The sequence below is a fragment of the Montipora capricornis genome, chromosome 1 (genome assembly GCF_036669925.1).
Source record: "Montipora capricornis isolate CH-2021 chromosome 1, ASM3666992v2, whole genome shotgun sequence".
Classification (NCBI taxonomy): domain Eukaryota; kingdom Metazoa; phylum Cnidaria; class Anthozoa; order Scleractinia; family Acroporidae; genus Montipora; species Montipora capricornis.
The window spans coordinates 43123987-43149206 of NC_090883.1; the positions used below are offsets into that span (position 1 = coordinate 43123987).

Sequence of the window (25220 nt, forward strand, 5' to 3'; positions counted from 1 at the left end):
TAACTGGATCTCGTGCAAGTCTTCTGTCTGAAAGAACATTCATTCAGTCTTCCAATTAGGCCGTTTTAAATTATAGAATTAATCACTTGATTAATGGCGAGAACCAAAGAATGACATACCTGATCCTCTGGATGGAAATAGTCATGAGAAGGTATGTTGCTGATAACTCACATTTTAACAACTTGAGTTCAAGTCATCTTCCCGAGTCGACTTGACATTGAAGACAACTTCTGGTCAGTCATCGAAACCTCAGTCATCAACGAGATTCCTTCTCAGGAATACATCCATCCAGAGGATGGAATTCCTTCTTAAAGGTAACTGGTTCTAAATTAAGTATTGAAAGTAATTTTGCCATCAATTTTCTTTTTAATTTATTCGCTGGGTGAGCGGAGAAACTCTCACACCACATTCTACGTAATAGAAATTATCTAAGTTTCTAACTAGCAATACGAAATGCAAAACAAATTCGGATTTTTTGCAAGAATTTCCCTGGGCTAAGTGTCAGCCTCCAATAGACCTTTTCGGCTTGTACATTTCGTTTTCCCAATACAGATCATGTGATAATACTCAGGAGGTTTGGTCTTTTGATTTGTTCATTAAAATGAGGGCATGCAAGCATGAATAAGCCTGCATGCACTCTTTTTAATGAACAAAACAAAGGACCAAGCCTCCTGAGTGTTATCACATGATCTGTATTGGGAAAACAAAATGTACAAGCCGAAAAGGTCTATCAGGGCTCGACATTGCGACTCACTGGTCGCCAATGCGACCAAAAATCAAGCGTTGGCGACTAGATTTGTGGGCGACTAACCTTCACCTTTTTCCTTTATCTTTTTAACCTCAAAGGCAAATCAACCGTAGTTTTGGATAAAATGCACGATTTATGCGCACAGAAATAACAAAACAAACCCACGACTCTTCTGGCTCTTCGATCTCCATGTTTCATAATCGAGCGCCATGTTTGATTCAGCAGCTGGTATTACGGGCGCACTTAACAACACGTGCAATGTTCACAACGAAGCCTTGCAGGTTAAGCCAAGCCTTGGCTTTTTAGCGCTGAAAATATGGAAAACTGGTGATTGTTTATGTTCAGGTTCGTCTATTTATGTAAGCTATAGACTCGATGTTACATGGAAACTTAACAAAAGCGGAGGAAGCACAGGAAACGTGACTAAAGCTGCTTTCACATTGATTATTTACCTCGTAATGCGTAATGATATGTTTTACGAGCCCTGGCTTCCTTTTAAGTTTTAGTATCTCAGTCTTAGAAGCTTACGTGTACCTAAACTTAGGACTAAAAAGAAGATTGCATGTGTACATGATCATCAGAAAAATGAAGAAAAAAATATCAGTGAAAAAAAAATGGCGACTAAAAGTTAAGATCTGGCGACCAAAATTTTTGGATCAGTCGCCAATTGGCGCCTTACTAAAAATGTTAATTTCGAGCCCTGGTCTATTGTCTTTTGCAAATGGAAAGTAACTTTGGCTCGGGCTAACAACACTTAATAATCATAAATGGCAATGATGATAACAATTAAGAGGACGCTGTGATGATAATGATGATGATGATGATGAGGGTGCTTGAAACCGTTGGCGGTACATTGATAACAAGACGATGATGACCATCAAGATAACGACATTAATTAATGAAGATGACAACTGGAATAGAGAATGAAGTCAGTAAACGGCTGTATCATAATAAATCTGCATTACCAAAGACATTACTACCTGGAGTTTTTTCGTTGTTTCCAGTAAAAATTGAAGAACTTTCCATCTGTCGTCTGAGGAAGGAAAACTAAAGAGCTGCCTCAGAGCTGGTTGCCATAAGTGATTTGTCTTCATGCTCTGAACCTGTGATCTAAGTTCTTGAAGAAAGTCAAAGTCAAGTTCTGAAATGACAAGTGACAGAACTTTCAGTTTGAACCTGCTTAAATTGTGCTAAATATCACAATAGTGGTTATTAAAGATTATAACTCCTAATTTCTAAATTAAGTACTGGTGCATCCCTTACTTCAGAATGCACTAATTCTTGTTGCTTAAATAATGATGAGGATGAGAATAATTATTATTATCATGCTCATCATTTTAATTGCCATCTGACCCTCGTTATCACAAATTAAGACACCTAGAAACTTATTGTTGCGGAAAATTTTTCAAGAAAGAAATTCTCAAGATCTGGATCAATAATACTTAATTTTGCTATCATAAACATCACCAAATAACAAAGCTCTTTTGCACTGCAACTTTTGTCAGTGGTAAAAAAATCATTGGGTTTATTGGAATTGTTAAATTATGCTGTTGTGAGGTCATTAAAAATAATTTTTATCAATGTGTAAAAAGACATGTCTTTGTTGTTCCCACTCTGTTTGGTTCTGTGCAAAGAACTTTTCATTAAAATTTTGTTCTAATATTTCGATCCTGTAAAAGGATTTCTTACATTAATTTTGTAACAGGGTTCACTTAACAGATTAATTACCTTGAGCAAAAAACAAATTTTCATCATCTGTTCTTCTGTAGGGATTTATTGACACAAGTTTCACATCATAAATGGGTATGCCTAGCATCCCATCTGCCAACACTGGAACACGACAAACACTAAATGCTATTGCAGCCCTTTTGTCTTTGTCTAAACTAATGCAACATCTCTCAAGAGACTTAGTGCAGACTTTGATCTGATTTTCAAGAGATGCCTTGTCATTACATAACCAGGAACAAGACGTGTATTCTTTTGATGGATAATAGTGTAGTCTTTCAGAGTACCAAACCTAAAAAGAAGATGACAATTTTCTGTTATTTTTTAAATACTGTGAGCTATTCACAACCAACCGTGAGAAATATAAGAAATAAAATTGTGGATATTGACTGCCTGTATTACTGGAACTTCTGAAGACTTATGTTCTTGACAAAACTCATTCGCTTGCAAGGCCTTGTAAATTATTATTATCTTCTAGCCTCTGTATTTCAGATCAGCAAGCTCTCTATTTTAGCCTGTAAGGCTGGCACACAAGGAGTTATAGGTTTGATTGTTGATTTATTATGCAACCCTCTTCCCCTCTAGCAACCATCATATTCTCACTCGGTGACCCCTTTTTTAATTTCTGAAAAGTGATCAGAAGGCCAACATGAAACTTTCTGCAAAGTTTAAAAGAACTCTGTACTGTGGAATCAGAGCCACATTAAAAAAATCACAGAATGAAGGGTTCTCTGAATCCTCCATGCAGAATTTTTTTAAAGTTTGCAGGAAGTTTCATCTTACCCTTCTGATGACTGGGGGTCACCCAGTTCGTTTTTAAGATATGAGCAATTAAGACAAAATAAAGGGTATTTTTACAGGGCTTTCCCATTGCCGCGGTGACATATTACGTAACAACAACGACTGCATATGGTACCATAATATTGCTACGATACAGAGTGTCACTTGGAAGCATTGAAACTGGTTTGAGCCACCTTAAGCAGTGACAACTTATCCAGCCAACTAGGAATTGGCCATTGTGTCACTTGGTAATGCACTAGTTGGCGTAAATCTCCCCCCCTCCACCCCTTCCCTTCCCAAAATGAGAAAAGCGGGGACATTAGCAGGACAAAACCCAACAAAAGTGCCCCAGTATACTGGGTGTTGGACAAGATCCGAATCGGGGAATTTCTCTGTTGGAGGATTGGAGTCTACAACTGTGTCACACAAGACTGGGACCAAACCAGACAGAGACTAAAATTATGGAAAGAAACAAGAGTTAAACTTGTTGATCCAGTTTAGTATATACCAAAACAGTGGATAGCGTTGAACGCTAGCCTGCGAGCAGGCTCACTTGTAGGCACGGAAAAAGCGAGCCGGCAAAGCCGGCAAGAAGAATGGGACTTTTTCCTCGCCCCATTCTTCTCTCCGTCGCCCTTTCGCATATTCCTGTGCCTACAAGTGCTTACAAGTGAGCCTCCTCGCAGGCTAGTTGAACGCAGATGCTGATTGGCTACTTAAACTCCGGAAAGCCACTGCTATTCACCTCCGAGCTATTTGCGCAGAATTTCTGCCCGCAAATCTTATGATCTTTGCAGGTTTAAATGAGTTAAAATCATCTTTTTGTGCTAAATTATCTCACTGTTTTAGTATGTACTAAAACAACTATTCACCTCAGTGTCGGTGGCTAGTGGTGGCTATTTACCTCACCCCTTTGCAGCTTGGCAAATACCCACCACAATAGTTGCTAGTTGTTATCCTAGCTTACTTTTTGCTTGCCATCCACAAATACATTAAGTCACCGAACGGAAAACCTTGCTGACTGTTATATTTTGTTCTTAGTGATATTTTTGACGAAATTTGTTGTATTCTTTCACTAGTAGGCGGGGATATTGGATCAAAAATATTGCCCTGAGGCAGGAACATGAGCTCACTTTCTCTTGCCCTTTTATCCAAGTCCCTGCCAGGGTTGGGATGGGGGAGCAGTGATTTACATTAACTGGTGCATAACAAACAGGTAGTGGATGTGCCTCTTGGCTGAACCTGCTTTTTCCAGCAGTTCGCATGCGTCTTTCACATGCAGTCTAGCTCTCTCATATATAAAGCAGTACCTTGTATACAACATAGATACAAGCCTTTCCCTTGAGACTATCCGACTGTGGGGAAACTTTCAGCTTGTATATTCTTGCTGTAAGTTTAACAGAATCGACATACTCAATTTGAGTTCTTCCCAAATCAATCCAGCTGAATAGTTTCCCTTCGGGGCGACCAACCAAGTCTTCCAACAAGAACTCGTTTATTCGACGTGTAAATGGAAGCTTTGAAGCTGTGAGGTATCTGTCAACCTCCTTCTTTGAGCTACTGTGTAAATGAGGTCTTAAAATGTGCAGGACATCATAGGACTGATCCGCTAATATACCTCCATTCTTGCGTAAATTTCCGACGCACTCAAAGATATCCCTGTCTCTCTTTATGAAGACCGAAAGCAGTTCGAAAACTTCGCGCTTTGCGATGCGAGGCACGGCAAAAAATTCTCCGTAATCGGGAAACATGTGCGAGGCAATGTTTCCGAGAGCGTTCCTCTGATAGAGTTCCTCCAATTTAATCCGCATCCATTCCATTTGACATGGTTTTGTTTCTCCATAACTTTCGTCTGCCATATCCTACCAACAGCTTCTCACGGTTCAGTGTTGCGTGACATCGGTAGCAGAGTGCGCGCAACAAAAACTGACCTACGATTAGTGAAGTAACAAATCGGAAGTGGTTCAGCGTTATCGGTACTGTTATCGACAACGATGTTCGTCATCACAGTGGTCAAAATGTTGTGCGCCTTGTGAGGCCTTTGTAAATACATTTGCAAATGGGCAAGGATCCAAGGATATACACACCAACCATAACTCTACAAAAACGAGATGCTTCTGTGAAGCATACACTGGGTTGCCTGTGGTACGTGCTACAGAAAATCAGAAGGCACTGAATTGTGTAGACTTGCCACAAGTCGACCTCACGATAATCCCAGGAGAAAATGTTTCGGCGAGCGAATCGTGATTTTTCGTACGCGAAGTGGATGAAGGACTTTTCGAAAGTCTATGAATTGTGTGGTATTGAAATACAGCATTCCAGTCTCTGAAGAATAACAAATAAAAGAGAAGCGAGAAACATTGGCTTCTGGGCTGACATGTTAATAATTTTCTAATCTCGTACCCAGATCTCCCACGGTCATACGGACATTTCCAGTGACAGAGTGAGATCTGGGTACGAGATTAATAATTTTCAAGTTCCCTCGCAACTTCTTTTTACCACAAGTGTGCCCTCTGAGCATCTGACAGCTTTCTAATGTTAAAGTTAATTGAAGTTAAGCCCTGCCGGGCGGGGTTAGTGTTTGGATGGGAGACCAAAACAATGTACCCCTCATAAAAAACAGAAACATCTGACTGAAAATACTATTAACGCTAACAAATGCGAACTCAGCAAGGTACAGATTCTGTTAGCTTGCTTTACGCAAAACAAATATTGATGAAAAAGCAAATAACTATTGATACACAGTTTTCAGAAAGAGCAGAAGGAAGTTTCCCGGACGGTCGATCGAGAATAAAATATTTACGGCATGAAAACAACATTAATTTTGAACCGTGAATATAGAATATAAAAAGTTACGATCAGCGACAAACATTTTCGGAGATTTTTGCTACGTTCAAGTAAATTGCAAAATCGAAAGTGACATGGCCGGAATTCAGCGGGCGCCGTGATTAAGTTACCGCGGCATGTTTACTCGCCAAACAGTGAAGCATCTGTGTCAAATGATGGCAAGATACCGGGTTTTTGAAAGTTTCTTTTTCTGTGAAGTGTTATAAAGTTTGACAATGAAATGAGCGAAGTCAAAACAAAGATCACAATCGCCCAACTCTTGTTTATGCAAAGTCAAAATTTACTCTCCAAGACGCGTACGACGTTATTTATCACCAGGTAATTCCATCATTTTGGAAATAGCAGCTACTTTATTATTCATCTGCGTCACAAGTTTTCACTGATTTTGGGGCTCATTTTGTTGAAACTCAAGCACGCTTCCAATAGGCCTGTGAACCCTTCCTGCTTACAGAGCAATACTAAAAAACTTCTCCCACATCACATTTGAACCTTAAGCTCGAAAATTCAATACACAACATGATATTATAATTCACAAAGCCAGAAAATACCACAGAATCCTTTTCCAGCGAAAATTTTATTGAAACAAACAACATATTTGCTCTTAGAGGCGAAAACCTCTTCCTATTTCATTGCGTGCGTGAAGACAAGAAACTCAATCGTGTCAAATTACCATGTACTTCAGGTAAATACAGCTCACTTTGATCTCGTCTCGACGGGCGATAGATTGTTGTCGAAGTCCATTACTCGTCGCTTTTGAGATTCCTGCCTAGTTTATCCAACTGACTTTCCATTATTGAGCTCCATAAGGGTATATTTTGTTTAAGGATCCACTAAAACGCCATTCGCGTTTCATGACTTTCGACGCCATTGCAGGCTAAGTTAATGATTCTACTGTGTCCACCAGAGAAATCTACACAGTTCCACTACCCTCTCAATCCTAAGAAAATACGCGCAGAAGACTCTATGCACAAAGACACCACTTACCAGGGGAGTGACAGGCAAGACTTTTACCGACACGGAATAAAATACTAAAAAAAAAAAAACGGAAATCTACCTAATTTCCGACTGGGTTTGCAACCCAGTAATAACCATTCTAGTTTCTAGACCTAATTAAGATAAACGAAAGTTTAGACCTAATCACTGAAATGGGCACTTTCACTTAATATGTAAAATGAGAGTTTAACCTAGGGACTCGTGGTGGGTATATCCATGAGATCTTTCCCTGCAAATGGTTTTCAAGTCTTCTCGGATAAGGACGATAAGCCGGAGGTCCCGTCTCATAGCCCTTGTTCATTAACTCTGTGGGGAGTTAAAGATCCCACACCCTATTCGAAAAGAGTAGGGCATAGAGTTCCCGGTGTTGTGGTCTGACCTTTCCAGCATGTGGTCGGCTTGGCAGGATTAGCTTGAAGGGCTTCTGTGTGAATGAGACCAAAATTGTCTATAACAGCCAGAAGTCAGGCTACTTAGCCACCCGGGAGGGGGGGGGGGGGGGTACTGCCATATATGGGCTATATAGGTACGTGGCGCTGTGAAGGGTATGGTTTCAAGCAGTTTACTCTAGCATAGGGTATATAAATCAAAGCGTTTGGGTCTAGAATAGTGTATCATTTTTCACGAAACTGACCAGTTGGTTGAAGATTTTATCTAGGCTAAGGAAACCAAGAATTGTTACTCAAAGATAGAAAAAAATGAAATCGGCAAGTTTAATTTTCACGACTCAGCCTCAACAGAGTTGATAGATGAATATCATAAAACGCTACTAGATATTATTAACTGTCAAAAATCGGGACTCAGACGGAAATCGGTGGTATACCGGTTAAAATTAAACAATTTATTGTCTTGATAATGCGTATGTATGTGCTTGGCATTGCTGGACAAGTATAAATAAATCCTTTTTTAAGAAAAAAAATGATTGTGGTATAAGGTTTTGTTTTGGCTTTGCTTTAGACTGTGCTAGTGACCTCAGTTTCTGGAAAACAGCTACTCTAGGATAGGAGTGATTTGGGGAGTTGGTTAAGGGGTTCGAACTATGACTTCCAATTACCGCTACCTAAAACGAATTTTCTTAAACGTTCTTTCTCTTATCGAGGCCAGGTGCAAATGCTTGGAACCAACAGTCAAATCAAATTCGTGAGATAAGGGATCTTGCAAGCTTTAATCGTGCGATATCCCAGGACACTTTTTAAATCGCTAGGGCACATTTTTTACATCGCTTGTTCATATTATTACATAGTAAATTATGTTGGTTACTAATTATTACTATTGTTTAAATTTCTTTGACATTAAATAATATTTAGCGCTAAGTTATACCTAGTTTATTAGTCGTTTTAACATTTATATCTTGTAATTCTTGTAATTTTTTTGGCATTTATAATTTGTAATTCTTACACGGCATGTCTGAAAACCAGCTTGCTGAGCCATTTACCGTGTTTTAAATAAAGTTGATTGATTGATTGATTGAAATCTAGTATAGGGTAGCAAAATCTAGCTGAAACTAGCTGTGGTATAGGCTAAGGGTTACAGGGTCCCAGCGGCACATCCCCACCCAGAAATTCCTAAAGTACCCCCCCGGGCTGGAGCCCCTCGTAAATTCGTAAATAAATAAATCCACAACAAATTTGACCACTTTGATGACGAATATCGTTGTCGATAAGAGTACAGACAACGCTGTTCAACCACTTTCGATTTGTTTTTTACCACAATATTCAATGCCAAAGAAAGTGTTTATTTCAGAGCGTGACCAAAATCATGGCACAAAGAAAGAGCAAGCATTGTCTAGAACTTTGTCGCAATATGATTCGTTTATTTCCCAAAATAAGCGTTCCTGATTGACTATTACATTGCGTGACAAATTGACGGGAGCAGTGTTGTCTAGACTCTTATCGCCAACGGCAAATTAGCCAATCAGATTGTGAGATTACAAGCAATCGGGGAAAAATCTTGTTTTGCCACCGATGAGGCATTTGAAAGTAGTCATATAGTTTGGGAAGAATCATTTTGCATCTTTTTCTAGTACTTGTTCAGAAATAAAGGTATCACAGCATGAAGTACTTTGACTTTTACATGTATCTTGTTGTTAATAATTGTTATCAAAAACAATGGGCCCTTTGCAGGATAGTGATCACATTGTACAAATCCGCCATACTGGGACGCAAATTGCCCACTGGGACATCTAAAACAAAGAAAATTGAGATTAACTAGCTTTGTTTTAGATGTCCCAGTGCGCAATTTGCGTCCCAGTATGGCGGATTTGTACCATGTGATCACTATCCTGCAAAGGGCCCATTACAGAATACATGTGTTATAATGCAATAGTTTATCAGGTTTGTGGGAAAACAGTAGAGAAAAAGCAAGATAACTTTGCACTCTCATCTGATGCAAATATACAATAAAAATATTTTCATCCAAAAAGGTCTTCTTGGGAATCAACACCAAGGCTTCTGATAATAACAAAGAATTCTCATTGACAAATAAAAGCAACAAACAAAATTAATGAAATTTTAATGTTATATTATGAATTTTTAGTATTTGTTGAATTATTTACACATCTGGAAAAGCTACTAATAGCAATTAAGTTATGTAGGGGCAGCTTTTCGAAGTGCAAGATAGCCACTGACGATATCCATGGGCAAGCCCCGAATAGAACTAAATTCCATGGAATTGTTGTATTGAATGCCTGTGCTTGGATCTTTGTACTTAGCCTAAAAAAAGAAAGAATGATTTTGTGATCTAAGAATGCACTGTTAGTAGCCCTTTGAGATCCAAGAGAGCTGCCTGCTTCAGTCACAACAGAAAGTTGTGAAAATGTACATGTAACTCAACAAAAAATAATAAAATAGCCCTTCTACATTTCACAAAAATAAAGAACTTTTTTAAACAAACAAATTTACGTTAACTTTGTTAACAGCTACAGCCATCACACATAAAGAAACTAATCAGAACAGTTACAGTGGGAAGAGTCTCGCAACCTTTTGAGGCGATTTCTGAGCTGGTTTTTGCCGTGTTGATTGACCAGCAAAGCTGTCATTTAGGCTAGCGAGGCTACAAGTCAAGGCTCAAATTTCAGTGAATCATGCAATCCAGATGTAGTTGTTGTACCTTGCTCTGCCCAGTTATATTTACAGTCTATCATTATACTTTCTCAGGCTCCTACTCCCGCAAAATAAATAAATAAAAAACAAAAACAGGGAGCAAAATGGTGAATAAGACACCCAATTCTCATAATTATTACTTTTAAAAACTGAACAGACGGATATCAAATTTCCAGCATTTTCATTGGCTTGCCAGACACAGGCTATCAGTTCATACACCTGCTGTACATAATATGGTCAAGGAACACGTCAGCAATACGGCGAGCTGAAAACATTTTTGCAGCTCTGAGAAAAAAATAATGACAAAACCATTTTGGGCCAGAAAAGATTGAGGCAGAAATTGATGCTTTAGTCATCTACTCCCCCCGGGAACACCAGGGGGCTTGCTGGATAGAAAATGACATCAGCGTGCCCTCGTAGAATAATAAACATTATTATTCATTCAAGATATTTCCCTGTTTCTGATTGGTTAAAACCACACGCATAATTCACCATAACCAGCTGCTGTTCACCAAATTTGGAAAGAAACTTTGTCATATTGAATCAATGACGTCAAAAGTGCAGCCCACAGCAGATTATTGAACCGTTGACCGAAAAAAGCTGGGGACGAGATTGTGTTATTTTTGTTGAGCAGAAAAATGGCTGCGAGTAGGTTTAGAAGTTTGAGCGAAGAAAATATTTTGAATAAATAATAAAGCAATTATTGAATTCAGCTTTTCGTAGAATATGAAGAATTCTGCAGATCTCGGAGGATGTTATCCACCTCGGCCTTCGTGGATAACACCCTCCTCGACCTGCAGAATTCTTCATATCCTACTCAGCCTCATTCATTGATTGCTAATTATTGTTAGTTATTATTCTCAAAAATCATGGCTCACGGTAATGGACAAAATCACGTTTCACAAGGAAAAACAAGGTCATTTCACATTTCATTGAAAATAAAAACGGCAATTCACAAAATACTCTTTACCACCCTCAAGAGTCCCTCAGTGTACTTGCCTGGCTTACTTGCTTTACTAACTAAGAAGCCTGGAACAGGCTATCTATTAGTAAGTGACTGCTGGAAATCTTATCAGCGATAGGATAGAGTCAAATACAGGTAGTTCAGATACATGTCAGGAGAAACTTAATGTGATCAGATTTCTGTAATTTTACAACCCGGAGGAGAAAGAGTTACAGTCTTACTGTTTCAAAAGGCAGGATGGACACCATCAAAGCATAATATTGACACATATAATAATAATAATGTATTATTACTATTCAATTCTGTTGCATTATTGCCTTACCCAGGTTCACATAACTTATTATGCTCAGGCCAACTACCCTGTGAGCAGTTGGTTTCTCCTATGCTTCTGGAGAGAGATCAAGAGAGAAACCACTGCAAGTAACCATTGGATTTTCCATCAAGCATTTGCGAGGTACATCACGCCCCACATGATGCATTTGACATCACTTCATCTTATTTCACAGGAAAAATATGGAATTTTTCCCCTTTATCGCCCAAACGCAGCATTGACACACATGAGCCGCCACCAGGCTGAATGCATGCAAAAGCACCAAAACAAGTGTACTAAACTTGTTTTACCGGTTCAAATTGGATGTATTCATCCTTGGTGCTGAACGGTGGCGCACTCAGAGAAACAAAGGCTTTCTTGCAGTGATTTCTTTCTCGGGAAGCGTAGGAGAAAACAACTGCTCATAGGGTAAAGGCTGACTGCATAAACACAACAGCACCCTCTACTAAACTCTGGGGAGCAAGACGATGCAGAGTATATTCTCAACACACCACTTTGTGCCTGGTTTCATTTGACGTGTACTTGTTGTCATGTGAGTAGAATTTTTTTGGTTCTCTGTTCTGCTATGAGAGGCTATCCTCCAGTGGTCTGGAGAACTTGAAAATGTTGTCAAGATGCCGCAAAACATAGCCTGCATGCTCGCAGGCTACGCAAAACACAAAATTATTGCATAATGATAAGAAGGTGAAGATAAATGTGATTTTATGTCACAAAAAACTTACCGGTAAACCTGAAAGATCGGCATATTTCTTTTCTGGTTTGAATGATGGTGGTGCATCAATACTGCTATCTGTGAAAAAAAAGTAGCTGTTATAAGTCCTTTTAATAAAAATTAATTATTGTAAAATCAAAATAGCATTCTTGATAGGCATTGCTCCCCAATTCCACATTGACAACAACAGTTGACAGAATGCTTTCACAAAAAAGTAACAAAGCTGCCAGTCACAAAGCGTACTTTGGCTTTCCTGACCCAGTCCACTGCAATGAAGGACAGCACTAAAAACCAAAATTGACCTTTAAAATCTACATGAAAGCAGAGCCACCAATGGTTTGTATGGGTAATCACATGATTTGAGTGCAATTTGGTATAAAACAATTGGCAATTTTTTTATTGGTACAGAGACCACCCTTGTTACAAGAGAACTACTCTCTTTTTAGCCAATCAGGAATGAGTAATTTTTTCATGCATATTATTAACTATTCAGACCCCTGGGAGTGAGACTTAAAGGGGCTAGGTCACGCAATTTTAGGCAATTTCAGCACTGATCGAATGGTCATAGAATTAACTAAAATATCAAAATAACTGTTCAAAACTATAGAAGAACTCTAACAAAACACAGGGAAGCCAAGAAGGGACATGGATGGACAAAACTGGAGATGATTGAAATGGATTGAATTTGGGTAAATTTGAAAAACGTCGGCCCACCTTTTTTCAAATTTATATCAGTCTTTTTCAAAATGTCATTTAAACAGCTGGAAAATCATTCTCAGTTGTTATGTGGCCGTGATTTTGCAAATGAAAGACTCTTGCTCTGCCAATTTGACGTTTAGAGCTCATAATTAACAGAATTAAACGAATATACCTAAAATAGCGTGACCTAGCCCCTTTAATAGATTTTACTCTGTCTAACGACAGACAATTTTATTCGCCAATGCAGTGTGGCTCAGGATTCAGTGGGTCAGTGTTCTCACCAGGCTGCGCCCTTGCAGGATTCCCGCAAGAAAAACAGAAATGGCGCATTAAAAACGATGCAAAGAAGTAACGATACTATAAACAAGACAGCCTTAAGCTAGTAAGCTAGCAGTCTTTTAACAGTTCCAGCGAAAACTTCAGCGCTTTGCCTTCGTCAACTGAATGGAAACAATATTTATCAAAGTATTCAAAGCCCCTTCAAATTAAAGCCTTCAATTTTATTGACTTTTGCCTTCATCAGTCACACAAGCATTGTGCAGCTTCAGGCTCATCCTCGGTGTAAAAACCTGTGAAACTCACAGATGACGTAACACAAAGGAAAACAAAAGAGCAAGAAAACATCAAACAATAACCTAACCCCACCACGAGCTAACAAAACAAAGAAAAAGTTTCACAGGTTTTTACACCGAGGTAAACCCCAGCTTCAACATCTTGGCCGCCATATTGGATCAGGTAGGTACTTTGTGTAACAGATGATTTAGAGTGCACGCTCATGTTATTCGTCATGGCACAAAGAAAATTAGATTCTTTCACCCTAAAGCACCAAGGATTTAAGAAAGAGTAGAAGATAATCGAAACGCTGGTTAAGACTGGACAATGAAAAGGACAATGTAGAAAGCTAAGACCAAAAATCTGTTTTATTGTGGAAATTAAGACCATGTTTTCAGAGTGAATGGCAGTTGAAATACATGTGGCTTGCCTATGATGCCAACAAAAAGATCATGACCTGTGAGATCTGTCTCAAGGAAAACAAATCAAATGCAATTACAAAATTGTCAAAGGCCCACCATTGCAAGAGTTCCAATTTGAATGTGCCATGATGAAATGGACAGAGAAATCACAAAGGATTTTCACCCCAGTCATGGAGCACAAGCACACTGTAACTTCGTCCTGCTTAAGCTCCTACAGGGCCTCTATTTTTTAGAAAAGGGGGCCCTGGGACTCCCCAAGACAAAATCCTGGTGAGAACACTGATGGGTTAATGCCATTATCACAAGATAGACTTTACGTATTGTTTGACATGGTATGGACCACTTTCATAAATTGCGATGACCTTTACATTCTTTTTTATTTATAAATGTTTAATAATTAGACCTACTACCCTCCTTTCATTTGGCGGACATCATGAAAGAGGTCTATGAATGAAATGAAGAAAAGAAAACCTGTCTTACAAGTGGGATCATCTTGTTTCCATGGCAATCCTCTTTCTAAGCCCATTATCTGTTTTAAATTTTTCCAAATCTTTTTTTTGCCTGCATTAACTCCAGAGTGCTGTGCAAGAAATGAAAACATGACAGTTACTGTAACAATAGCTGCATCAATCTTGTGGTAATTCAGCTAAGAGAATTCAGAACATTGGAACGAGACTCAGCTTCTGTCTATTGAAGAGCGTTTTAATTGCAATGACAGTTGTCTGGGGCAAGAGAGTGAAAGAACATACAGCACCAATTCGTCTCCCTCATTCAATTTGATTGATTTTGACAATGGAGGTAATTATTATAAATAAGGAAGAACTTAGAATAGAGAGCAATAACGTGATAAGTATATTATCATTCAGCTATTTCTTAAAATATATTTGCTTTATTTACTCTACAATTAGTTGTACAAATCAAATGCATTCTACAAGGAACTATATATACACAAAGAAAAATGTTAAGTTTTAAGTTAAGTTTAAGTTTACTGTTCTTTGTTAATTTTTATTTTATTTATTTCTTTCAAACCATTTCTGGTATTTTTTCAATTTTTTGTTTATAAAAATTGAGCACTATAAATGAATTTTTACATATTATATAAGACTTACATATACGGTATATGTGATTATTTGCTGAGAGAAAGACTTTGCCAAACAGAAAAAAAAAGTACGCGTTACGCCGAAAACATTCAGTTACATACCTCAAAATTACCATCTTTAAAGACAAATTGGCCATTTGCATTGATGCTTGTTTCGCTCACGGCACTAAAAGATGACAGGCTACTTCGACTACTTGAGTTCGACTCAACTTCGTCTGCCACAAAAGGCTAAAATAAAGATAGATTGGTTTAAAAAAAGTAACGTATAATACTTAAAAGACTAAGCATCTTACCGTTAATGGCCTTTTTCGTTTGCTTGGGATTGGGCAAGAAGCCGAAGCCGGGCTTTGAGATCGTTTATTTTTCTTGCTCCTGTTAGAAGCCATCTTGGATGAAGTGGAAGTGAGGCGATGTTTGACAGCGAGGCAACCGGGGACTCCCCCTATCCCACAATGCTTGTAGACAGTCGAGAACGCTACCCTTCATACCTTTTTCAACACCTTCACGCGTATATATGTTTATTTACAACTCATCAGCCATCTACGTTTTATGCCTCGCTTCCTCTTTTATATGATCAGTGTCTTTTAATGCCCACGAAATGAGCATTTCGGGCTTTAGAAAGTTTATCTTCTCACTCTCGCAAGAGTTATCGGCAGACAATTTGACTTCTATGAAGTACCTGCTTAGAGATTCATTGACAACGAGGGAAATTGAAGGGATAAACTGCGCCACAGATTTACTTGTTTTGCTTGAACAAAGAAATGAACTGGGAAGAAACAATTGCAGTCTTTTCAAGGATCTTCTCTCAGAGATCCAGCGACTGGACCTTGTTAGAAAACTGGAGGATTTCGACAGAAAGCAGCTTACAGTTAATGATCGTATTGAATACGACGGGATCGAGAATCTCGGATATCGCTCTGTAAACAATGCAGACCAGAATGGTAATGTTACAGACGGCGAGCATGTCTCTGAAGAGTCCGGCCGTAACGACGATTGTAGATCTCGTGGTGAGTGAAGACTACTTCTTTCATAACGTTCTCTATACACTTGAACAGTACCCGCCATTCACGTGCAAATAAGTGGCCCGGGTAAACTGCGCAGTTTAGTTTACTGGTATAATTAAAGTATAAGCTGAAGCTTATGTACCAGCAGTAATCAAGGATTAGTGAGGTGCCTTCGATTTCTGTTTTGTCATCAAAGGGGCATTTGAAAGTAGTTGTATATTTTGGTGAGAATGATTTGTTCTGTACCAGTTTATCACCTTTTATAGAAGTCCGTGGTGGGAGGATAGGTCCGCAAGGCGTGCTTGTGGTTACAGCTGAACAGTTTGACATACTGGCTCGGCATTCGATCAAAATCGCCACAAAATGCACGTGTCAAACACAAAAGGGAAGAAATGAATCACAAATTGAAAGTTTTTCCTTTGTGGTTTTGGGTTCTCCTGAAGCGTTTTCTTGTTGAAATTCCAAAGTTATTTCTTTCGTGCTTAGTAATGTACATGTAGACAACAGCCTAAAAATAAATAGCCTTTTTTGGGTGATTTCCATGGTGTCCACAATGAGGCAGGTTGAAGTTCCAGAAAAATCATGTGTTAGGATAACATACCGGTATTTATAATTCCACTTTCCTTTCCTTTTTTCAAAAATTTCTTCTTGTTGATCGAAAAAAGAAATTGACAACAGCCTACATTTTCTACAAAAGTCTGAAAAATACACATGACAAACACAAATGGGTAGGAAATGAATCATAAATCCAAAGATTTAAATGCCTTTAAGGTTTTGGGTTCTCCTGAAGAGTTTTCTTGTTGTATATCCAAAGTTTAAAAATGTAAACAACAATCTAAGAATAGAGTTCTGACAATATTTTGCCTTTTTTGTAATTCGAGCAATCAAATTTACGTTCCAGAAAAATCATGGGTCAGGATATATATAACATAACAAGAATATAATTTCAATTTTTTTCTTTTCTTCCTTTATGCTTCTTGTTGATCAAAAAACAAAAAAAATCGACAACAGTTTATCTAGATCAAAGGATAGTAATGGAAGCTTGGAACAACTAGGGGTGTGTTCGATTGGCCCGAAATCCGGATTTACACGTAGATATTAAAATCTCGATCTTCAGATTTCCAATCGAACGCAAAATTTTTCCAGGTTTCACTATTTGAAAATCCATGCCATTAGGGAATTCAACTAGTGAGATCCGTGACAATATTAGTTCATAAAACAAGCAAAGCTGAATAGTATCAGAGCAATCTTTTCTGTTAATCGGTGGAACAATCATTTATTACCCATAAGCACATGTCCACTCATGATCAGGGGACTATTTTTCTAATATTTGTTCAGTAAGGAAGGTATCAAGCTATAAGTATTTCATGCTTGTTGCTAATATTTTTGTTAAAAACAATTATGAAATACGTATGTTATGATGCAATATGATTTCTGGGATATCAACTGTAGCCTTTCTTGCAGTATAGCCAAACAGCACGACTCCCCAGAATTCACAGCACAGTGTAATGCAGGACAGTCACCCATCCAAGTATTAACCCCATCCAACAGGACTTGACTGTTCCCTTGGACAAGCTGTAACACTATCACATGAGATCGATGGTGTCCAAATGCTGAGATTGTATGGAATCACCATTGATACCCAAGGGACACCCACCAGGAATGCATTCTCCCTGAATGAAATTATTTATTTGTATACATTCTAATTAGATATTATCTAATGTATTGAACTTGTGTTTAAAGGAATTCATAAAATTGTATATATTTGTGTATTCTTGGTTTTCACCTATTGTAGGTGGTAAGGGCCACCATGTTGGTTGGCTCTTTTCACAGCATTTGCATAGTAATAAAGTTTAGTTCCCAGGGGAGACAGGGCTGGAGACTAACTTTTAAGCTTACTAGCCTACAGGCCACTAGCAGGTCTGATTAAACTAGCCAAAACTAAATTTGCACTAGCCAGCCAGTCTTGTCATGTGCAGTTTCACCCCTGTACAACATTTGCAGACTGCAGACTATCTGCAAATGTCGCACACCACAGTAATTAGAGTGGTTGAGCTCAGACATTTCATGTTACATGTGCATCTAAAAATTATCATGAATGAAATTTCCACTTTTGCACACACAACTCCGGCTTTTATGAAATATTCTCATGTGTTCAATCTCACCTTATGAGTTTGTTCACCTTTTTTTTTTTACTTGCTCAACAGCAGCACAAATATGCTGGCATGTACCACTTCCAGTATTTTCCTTTGAAGGGCAAAGTTTTCGCAGCCTTGAGGCAAATCTCACGGACCCTCTTCCACAACTTTGCAACTCACAATTTCACTGGATATTTATGGAAAACATGGAATAAAGTTAATTTAAAATGAACAGTTAATAAAACTAAATTTCTTATAATAGGAAGTCTGCAGAAAAGCTGTATTTAAAAAATTGAGTCAGAAAAATATGATGAGCATGAACTATAATATAGCATAAAATTTTTGCTCTTTTTCTTAGATCTGAGGGAAAAAACAACATCTAGCACAACGATGAAGAACCACATGAAAGATATACATGAATTGGTTTGTGACTACATTTACTACAACAAGTTGGGAAAGGAAGCCTACCGAGCAGACACCAAAGCTGCTGCAACGCTGCGCCAAGTGGGAAAAGAGGTGGAATCAAGGTACCCAAGTTTATTGAAAACCATGTGTGAAAGACTTGAAACCAATGCCTCTAAGGCAGAAGTTGCTTTCAGAAATGTGGTAGATGAAGTATTCTCCGATGGAGTTAACTGGGGCCGTATCGTAGCTGTGGTCTGTTTTGCCTCTGAACTTGCTGTTTCCTCTAGTCAACATGGGACTGATGTTGTTGACAATATTGTTGGATGGCTATCAGAGTATTTGAGCAAGGGGACCGTAGGAGAATGGATCATAAAAACAGGAGGATGGGAAGCCTTTGTTGAACACTGGAAAGTGCCTGATACATTTTGGTGGCTCCGGACCAGCATTACCATTGATTCTGCATCAGTTGGACTGGGCTCCCTTGCCACTCTGCTCTATCGAGACTTTGTGAAACGCTAGTGTAATGGGATTGAACTAGACTGATCCAATATCTATGTATGAAGGGTGTCTAGATTTTGATGAACAGCATTGGACACAGCCAGATAACAGAATTTTGACTGATTTGCCTCTATGCCTTCATTGCATTGTGAATAGGATCATCAGGGGATATGAGAGAAACAAGATCCCAACAGCCACTGATAGATGTGTGTATTGATATCAATACTTCTTTTTTTCCCGAAGTTTATATCTGTTCAGTGAAATTTCAGCCACTTTATCCATTACCTGTGTATTGATAGTTTTCATAAAAGTGTGTGTAGCAAATATCAAGCTTCCAGCTTTCTTGAAGTGCATATGAATGGAAATTGTTAAATAGTTTGCTATTTGAAATGCCAGTATTTTGGAGTTTGAGCAGTTTATCTTATAAAGTCACTGTGTTATGTCAAGGCCAGAAATTTGTTTAAAATGGTCAAGTGACTCAATTAAGTGTGATGTACTGTTACAGTAGGTGTCAAAAATTTCTTTTGTTTCCCCTTACCATTATGTCAGCAGCTGACTGGTGACAACATTCCATTAAACAGCACTATTTACCTACCATTTTTGTGGACAAAGTATCCAAAGGCTTGGTGCTTATAAAACTGACACCTTAAAATGCAGATCATTTTAAAATTTTGAAATTGTAGATTTCAAATAGTAAACTGTTTATTAAAGCACAATATTTTAGTATCATATGCACTTTAAGATGACTTCAGAGCTTAATTCAACACTTTGAAAAACACCTCCAGCCCTCCAAAAACACCCTGCAATTTTCTTGTATTTCAAAATAAAGCAAGGTCGGAGTTCCATTTATTTATTTCTGGTCAAGGTAGTGAACAGTAGGCTAAAATGAAACTCCATTCAAAGTTTTAAAAAAATTGGTGGTGAGGATATGAGCCACCTTAAATTTTCCAAAATTTATATTCTTAAATGTACTTTTTGCTCTGTTCTGAACTTAATACATAATACATATTAAGCAGTATCAGTTTAATTTAGAATTGACAGATAGTTTGCTGTTCGAAAGGCATGCAATTCCAAAGTTTGAGTAGTGTATGTCAACAATTGGGCTATTTTGCTGTCAAAAAGGTTCAGGTAAAGATATTCAATAGTGTGACTTGATGTTGGGTGCAAAAGTTTCTTTTGTTTGCCTCCACCATTATGTCAGCAGCTGTTGATCACGGTAGCTATGTTGACATAGAGAATATATAATCAACAGAATGTCAAAAATTTCTTTTGTTTCCCTTTACCGTTGTGTCAACAGCTGACTGGTGACAACATTCCATTAAACAGCACTATTTAGTACATACCATTTTTTTTTGTGGACAAAGTATCCAAAGGCTTGGTGCTTATAAAACCGACACCTTCAAATGTAGACCATTTTAAATTTTGAAATTGCACATTTCAAACAGTAAACTGTTCATAAGCACAAAATATTTTAGTGACATATGCACTTTAAAATGACTTGAGCTTAATTCAACACTTTGAAAAACACCTCCAGTCCTCCAGAAACACCCTGCAATTTTCTTGTATTTCAAAATGGAGCAAGGTGAGCTCCATTTAGTTATTGCTGGTCTGGGTAGTGAACAGTAGGCTAAAATGAAACTCTATTCAAAGTTTTAAAATATCTGGTGGTGAGGTTACTGTATTAGCCACCTTAAATTTTCCAAAATTTATATTCTTAAAAAAACTTCTTGCTCTGTTCTGAACTTTAATACATAATGCATAAGAAGCAGTATCAGTTTAATTTAGAATTGACAGGTAGTTTGCTCTTTGAAAGGCACACAGTTCCAAAGTTTGAGTAGTGTATGTCAACAATTGGGCTATTTTGCTGTCAAAAAGGTTCAGGGAAAGATATTCAATAGTGTGACTTGATGTTGGGTGCAAAAGTTTCTTTTGTTTGCCCCACCATTATGTCAGCAGCTGTTGATCCCAGGGGGGCACTCCCATATGAAACAGACGTCTCACTTAGGGTTGTAAATTTTGGATTTTGGTCTTGCTTTGGGTGTTCCGGGCAAAGCGCCAATATTTTAAGCCGCCAAGGTCTCGTTTAGGGTTCCGCAAAGAAACACAGAATTACACGAAGAGAAAACAGAAGTCAAATTTTCTTTTTAACTTGTTTTTAGGGTCAAAATTTCCTTAAGCCACGCCCAGATTAGTCTCCTTTAGGGGTCACAAAAAGCTTGAGCCACGCCCAGATGTTATCCTTCAGGGGTTAAATTCAAGATTTCCGACGAGCATCCCCGTCTGTTCCATATGGGAGCCCCATATGATGTAACTAAGAATCTAATTAAAGGAATGTCAAAGGAATTTTAATGTCTTACCGTCCCCACATTACTCGCCTGGACTACATGCATGGGTCTACATGTAGCTCTACTATTTGCGGGTATTGTGTTAATATGTTAAAACTAGATTTTATACAATAGAGATTGATTGACTGGTGAGATTTTTGTGCCATTTTTGTGGACAAAATAATCAAAGTTTCAAGGCTTGTTAAACCAAAACATTTTAATGCAAATCATTGAAATTTCAAAATTGTGGATTTCAAGAGTATATACTTTTCATAGATTTACATACCAATGCAAAATAAACTGCAGGAAACACAAAATAGCGCTGATTTACATGCCTCTGCGTTATCGTTGTCAACACCCGCCTAGCAGCGGCTCTGTTCGGGGATTCCATCGCCATTCCTCCGAATACAGGAATCAAAAAACGTGAAAAGAAGATTGGAAAGGTTGGTATCGTGGGTGTCATTTTTTCACTATTTTCACGTGTTTCATAGTTTCACTTTACCGCCATTTTCCTTCATTCACGTTCATTTATCTTAATATACCTTCATCTACATTCATTCACGTTCATTTGCATTCATTTATCTTCATTCACATTCATTTACCTTAATATACCTTCATTGACGTTCATTTACCTTCATTCATGGTCATCAACCGGCATTCACATTCATCTACCCTCATTTACATTCATTTACCTTAGTTAATATACCGTTATTCACGTTCATCTACCTTCATTCACGTTTATTTACCTTCATATACCTCCATTCACCTTCATTTACCTTCATCTACCTCCATCTACCTTCATCTACTTTTATCTACCTTCATATACCTTCATTCAGGTTCATTTACCTTCATCTACCTCCATCTACCTTCATCGACTTTTATCTGCCTTCGTCAACCTTCGTTCACGTTCATCTACCTTCATCTCATCATAATGACCTTCATCTTCCTTCATTTACCTTCCTATACCTTCATCTGCCTTCATTCACCTTAATATACCTTCATTCACGTTCATTTACCTTCTGCTACCCACATTTCTTTTCATCCGCGTCCATTTATCGTCATTTACCTTTATTCACGTTCATTTACCTTCATGTACCTTCATTTACCTTCACTAACGTCCATTTACCTTCAACTACCTACATCTACCTTCATCCGCGTTCACTACCTTCATCCATAGTTGATAGAGGGGGATGGTTATGAAACCCGACAAAAGATTGTGCACGGTCGTGGATCTTCCAACCTAAATCTTGGCATTTTTGTTTGCTCCTTTGATGTTTGCCGAGCCTCCAAACCATTCCCCTCTATTAACTATGCTTCATCTACCTTCATTCACGTTCATTTACGTTATAATATACCTTCAGTTACCTCCATCTACCAGGGTGTCAAGTGACAAATGATCTCCGAGAAAATTGCTGGTTTTCACTCACGTGATCAACAGCCATGTTTTTCAACGAAAACAAAAGGAAGCGTTTGCATAATAATAGAGTTAAATTCCCGGAGGATTTGGTCGGGGCACCAACATGGCCGCCTTTTCTTTGTTTAGGGCACCAACATGGCGGTTGTGACGTCATGTGAAAACCGAGAATAGGAAAGACAGTGGCCAAAAATAGGAAAAAATAGGAATTCTCATCCCAAAATAGGAACAAAATAGGAAGCTTTCCTTGGATGGATTCTACCCTCTTAAGGGGGTCTCAATGGGAGGATCAACTTTCACGACTAAGGTTAGAAAATTTGGCTTCTCACGGCTAGTGGTTATTTTTTTCCCGTCACGGTTAACTTACATGAAAAACAAAGAAACGCGTCCCTCGTTGAAAATGAAAGTCTTTTTGCCTTTTTGGGGTTCTCGGTGTTAGTTAGTAGGGTGTTAGTACACATTGAAATGAGTAAGTCATCGATCATCAGAATGCGACTTACCTTTTTTTCAAGACCTCCAACTGGGGACAAGAGAGGATGAGGTAAGAGAACCGATCCCCCATACACGGGCCAATGATAGGTTTTAAATGCTACGCAGCTAAGCTTCTTTACGCAATTGCAAAAATTGCGTTCATAACTGTGAGGATCATAGCTTCACTTGATTTTATATTCCGCAGTTCATATATGATCCATTTCATATATCATTTCATCTTTGATTCATTCCTCACGGAAACATTAGAACTCACAAATGACCAGCTCCCAACGTCAGTGGCTTCATAGCTCAGTTGGTTAGAGCGTCGCACCTGTATCGCGAGGTCACGGGCTCAAGCCCCGTTGAAGTCCTGAATTTTTCAGGCTTCTTTACGCAATTGCAAAAATTGCGTTCATAACTGCGACGATCATAGCTTCACTTAATTTTAGAGAGGCACCTGATTGGCCAGTTGTAATGACGTAATGAAATTTTAAATATGCGTGGCGTTAGGAACGAAAACTGAAAATAGCTTTGCGAAACCAAAAATAGATTTCTAAAAACTGTGATGGGCATGGGAGTCCGTTCTCTTACCTCATCTTCTCTTGCTGGGGGTTATTTGCGACTTGTTTTGTCTTGTCAGACAAGCTTAGCGAGATGGAAAGTCCACGAGAAGAGCAATGGAGGTAAAACGGTGTTGAGTGCTCTGAAGTCTCTAAATACTTCGAAACACTCCCTATTCCACTTTTAAAATTAAAAAAAATCACGCTAAATGCTTTTAATTTTTTTCACGGCTAACGGTTATTTTATTTTGTTGTCATTTTCACGCTCTATACGGTTAGCTTTTCTTGACGTGTCACGGCTAACGGTTAACACCCTTGAGACCCTCTGCTAAAAAAGCCAACAACAGCTCTATTCCACAATATCTAACACTTACAAACAACATGGCATGCATCCTTCATAGAGACAAGTGTTAAAACTTGTTACCAAGTAAAACTTGGTGCACAACAGAGGTTGCACCAACAAGGCGGCTCCATAAAAAAACTCTGCAAAGTTGCAGGAAATGATTCGACAAATAACTCCGATGACCTAAGAATTGGAGAGGATATTTCTAAATTTGTCTCCTACAACATTTCAAGTTTTTGGCTTTTTCATTCCTGTGAGAGACATGAAGGTGATGTTTCAGAATTTTTCAGGAATTTTACAGGAACTTTTCATAACGATGCGATGTTGCGGCAGATCATACAGGCGGTCATGTCATGATTATCACCTTTTAAGTGCTAAGTGCTTTTTTGTTTTTTTGTTTTTCTCTTTTGTACTTTTTCGGCGATAAAAGACCTGCAGAACTTGGCTCCGCCATGCAAGGGTAAGAAGTACTCATAGGATAATCTGCTGTTTTGGGTCAATGTGGGCTCCGGTATGAACATCACGTGACAAATGTGCAGTTCACATTGGGACAGCGAGCCACACTCTGCCTAAATCCGGTAGGTTTATCAATTTATAAATGGTTATTTGGGCCATCTTTGTCCACAGAAGCCACCATGCTGGCATCATTAAGCCGGAATGTGGGTAAAGGCAACCCTTTGAAAGAAAACAAAGGCGAGAGATGGTTTCATGCAGACTGGGACGCCTAAAATGCTCTGTTGTAAACATGGCGGTTCACGAGTGAAGTTGTCTCTCTGGCCTTTCTGTGGACGAATTCACGCCAGGACCTACTGACACAATCTGGGCAAGTTTTGAAAGCTAAAACCTTCAATCGATGCGTTATTTTGCTGGTAGGACTGGGTGGCCCGACACTTATGAAAAAAACTATGAAATGAGAATCGGGAGTCTTCCCTTGTCATGGAATGGCAAAATTACCCAGAATTCTTCTTGGGCATGACCGAGGCAACTTAAGAAGCACGAGACTGGCCCTCATCGAATGGCTGAAGCAAGGCCAGAGAAAAAGATTTCTGGCCAGATGCTCAAGAGTAGGCCTTGTGTGTGCTGTCAACTT

The 25220-nt window shown here is 38.5% G+C and overlaps 3 protein-coding genes across 3 annotated transcripts in view; 1 reads left to right on the plus strand and 2 right to left on the minus strand.

Annotated features, from left to right (window-relative positions):
* LOC138045408 (uncharacterized) overlaps window positions 1–5518 on the minus strand; it is a 14682-nt gene extending 9164 nt beyond the window's left edge. Inside the window, exons 1-4 of the mRNA XM_068891914.1 lie at window positions 4564–5518; window positions 2477–2765; window positions 1729–1889; window positions 1–27 (exon numbers count right to left, since the gene is read on the minus strand). The exon at window positions 1–27 is cut by the window's left edge and continues 214 nt beyond it. Of these exons, the coding sequence (XP_068748015.1) occupies window positions 1–27; window positions 1729–1889; window positions 2477–2765; window positions 4564–5112 (1026 nt within the window). The 5' untranslated portion in view covers window positions 5113–5518. The remainder of the gene's footprint in view (window positions 28–1728; window positions 1890–2476; window positions 2766–4563) is intronic.
* Window positions 5519–9588: 4070 nt separating this feature from the next.
* Window positions 9589–15399, minus strand: LOC138045156 (INO80 complex subunit C-like). The gene is made up of 5 exons (XM_068891567.1): window positions 15267–15399; window positions 15076–15201; window positions 14355–14454; window positions 12212–12279; window positions 9589–9804 (listed from the first exon to the last, which is right to left on the minus strand). Exons 1-5 carry the CDS (start codon window positions 15357–15359, stop codon window positions 9679–9681), a joined length of 513 nt encoding a protein of 170 aa, XP_068747668.1. The 5' UTR covers window positions 15360–15399; the 3' UTR covers window positions 9589–9678.
* A 47-nt stretch (window positions 15400–15446) lies between these two features.
* Window positions 15447–19747, plus strand: LOC138045152 (induced myeloid leukemia cell differentiation protein Mcl-1 homolog). Its single transcript, XM_068891558.1, has 2 exons — window positions 15447–15980; window positions 18474–19747. Exons 1-2 carry the CDS (start codon window positions 15572–15574, stop codon window positions 19037–19039), a joined length of 975 nt encoding a protein of 324 aa, XP_068747659.1. The 5' UTR covers window positions 15447–15571; the 3' UTR covers window positions 19040–19747.
* Window positions 19748–25220: the final 5473 nt, after the last annotated feature.

Bases quoted from the DNA above. Each gene is read 5' to 3' on its own strand.
- LOC138045156 (XM_068891567.1), bottom strand. From the start codon at position 15,359: ATGGCTTCTAACAGGAGCAAGAAAAATAAACGATCTCAAAGCCCGGCT. The intron at 14,455-15,075 runs GTATGTAACTGA...TTTCTTGCACAG, and splicing joins TTAAAGATGGTAATTTTGAG to CACTCTGGAGTTAATGCAGG. The intron at 9,805-12,211 runs GTAAGTTTTTTG...TTCTTTTTTTAG, and splicing joins CCGATCTTTCAGGTTTACCG to GCTAAGTACAAAGATCCAAG.
- LOC138045152 (XM_068891558.1), top strand. From the start codon at position 15,572: ATGAGCATTTCGGGCTTTAGAAAGTTTATCTTCTCACTCTCGCAAGAG. The intron at 15,981-18,473 runs GTGAGTGAAGAC...TCTTTTTCTTAG, and splicing joins CGACGATTGTAGATCTCGTG to ATCTGAGGGAAAAAACAACA.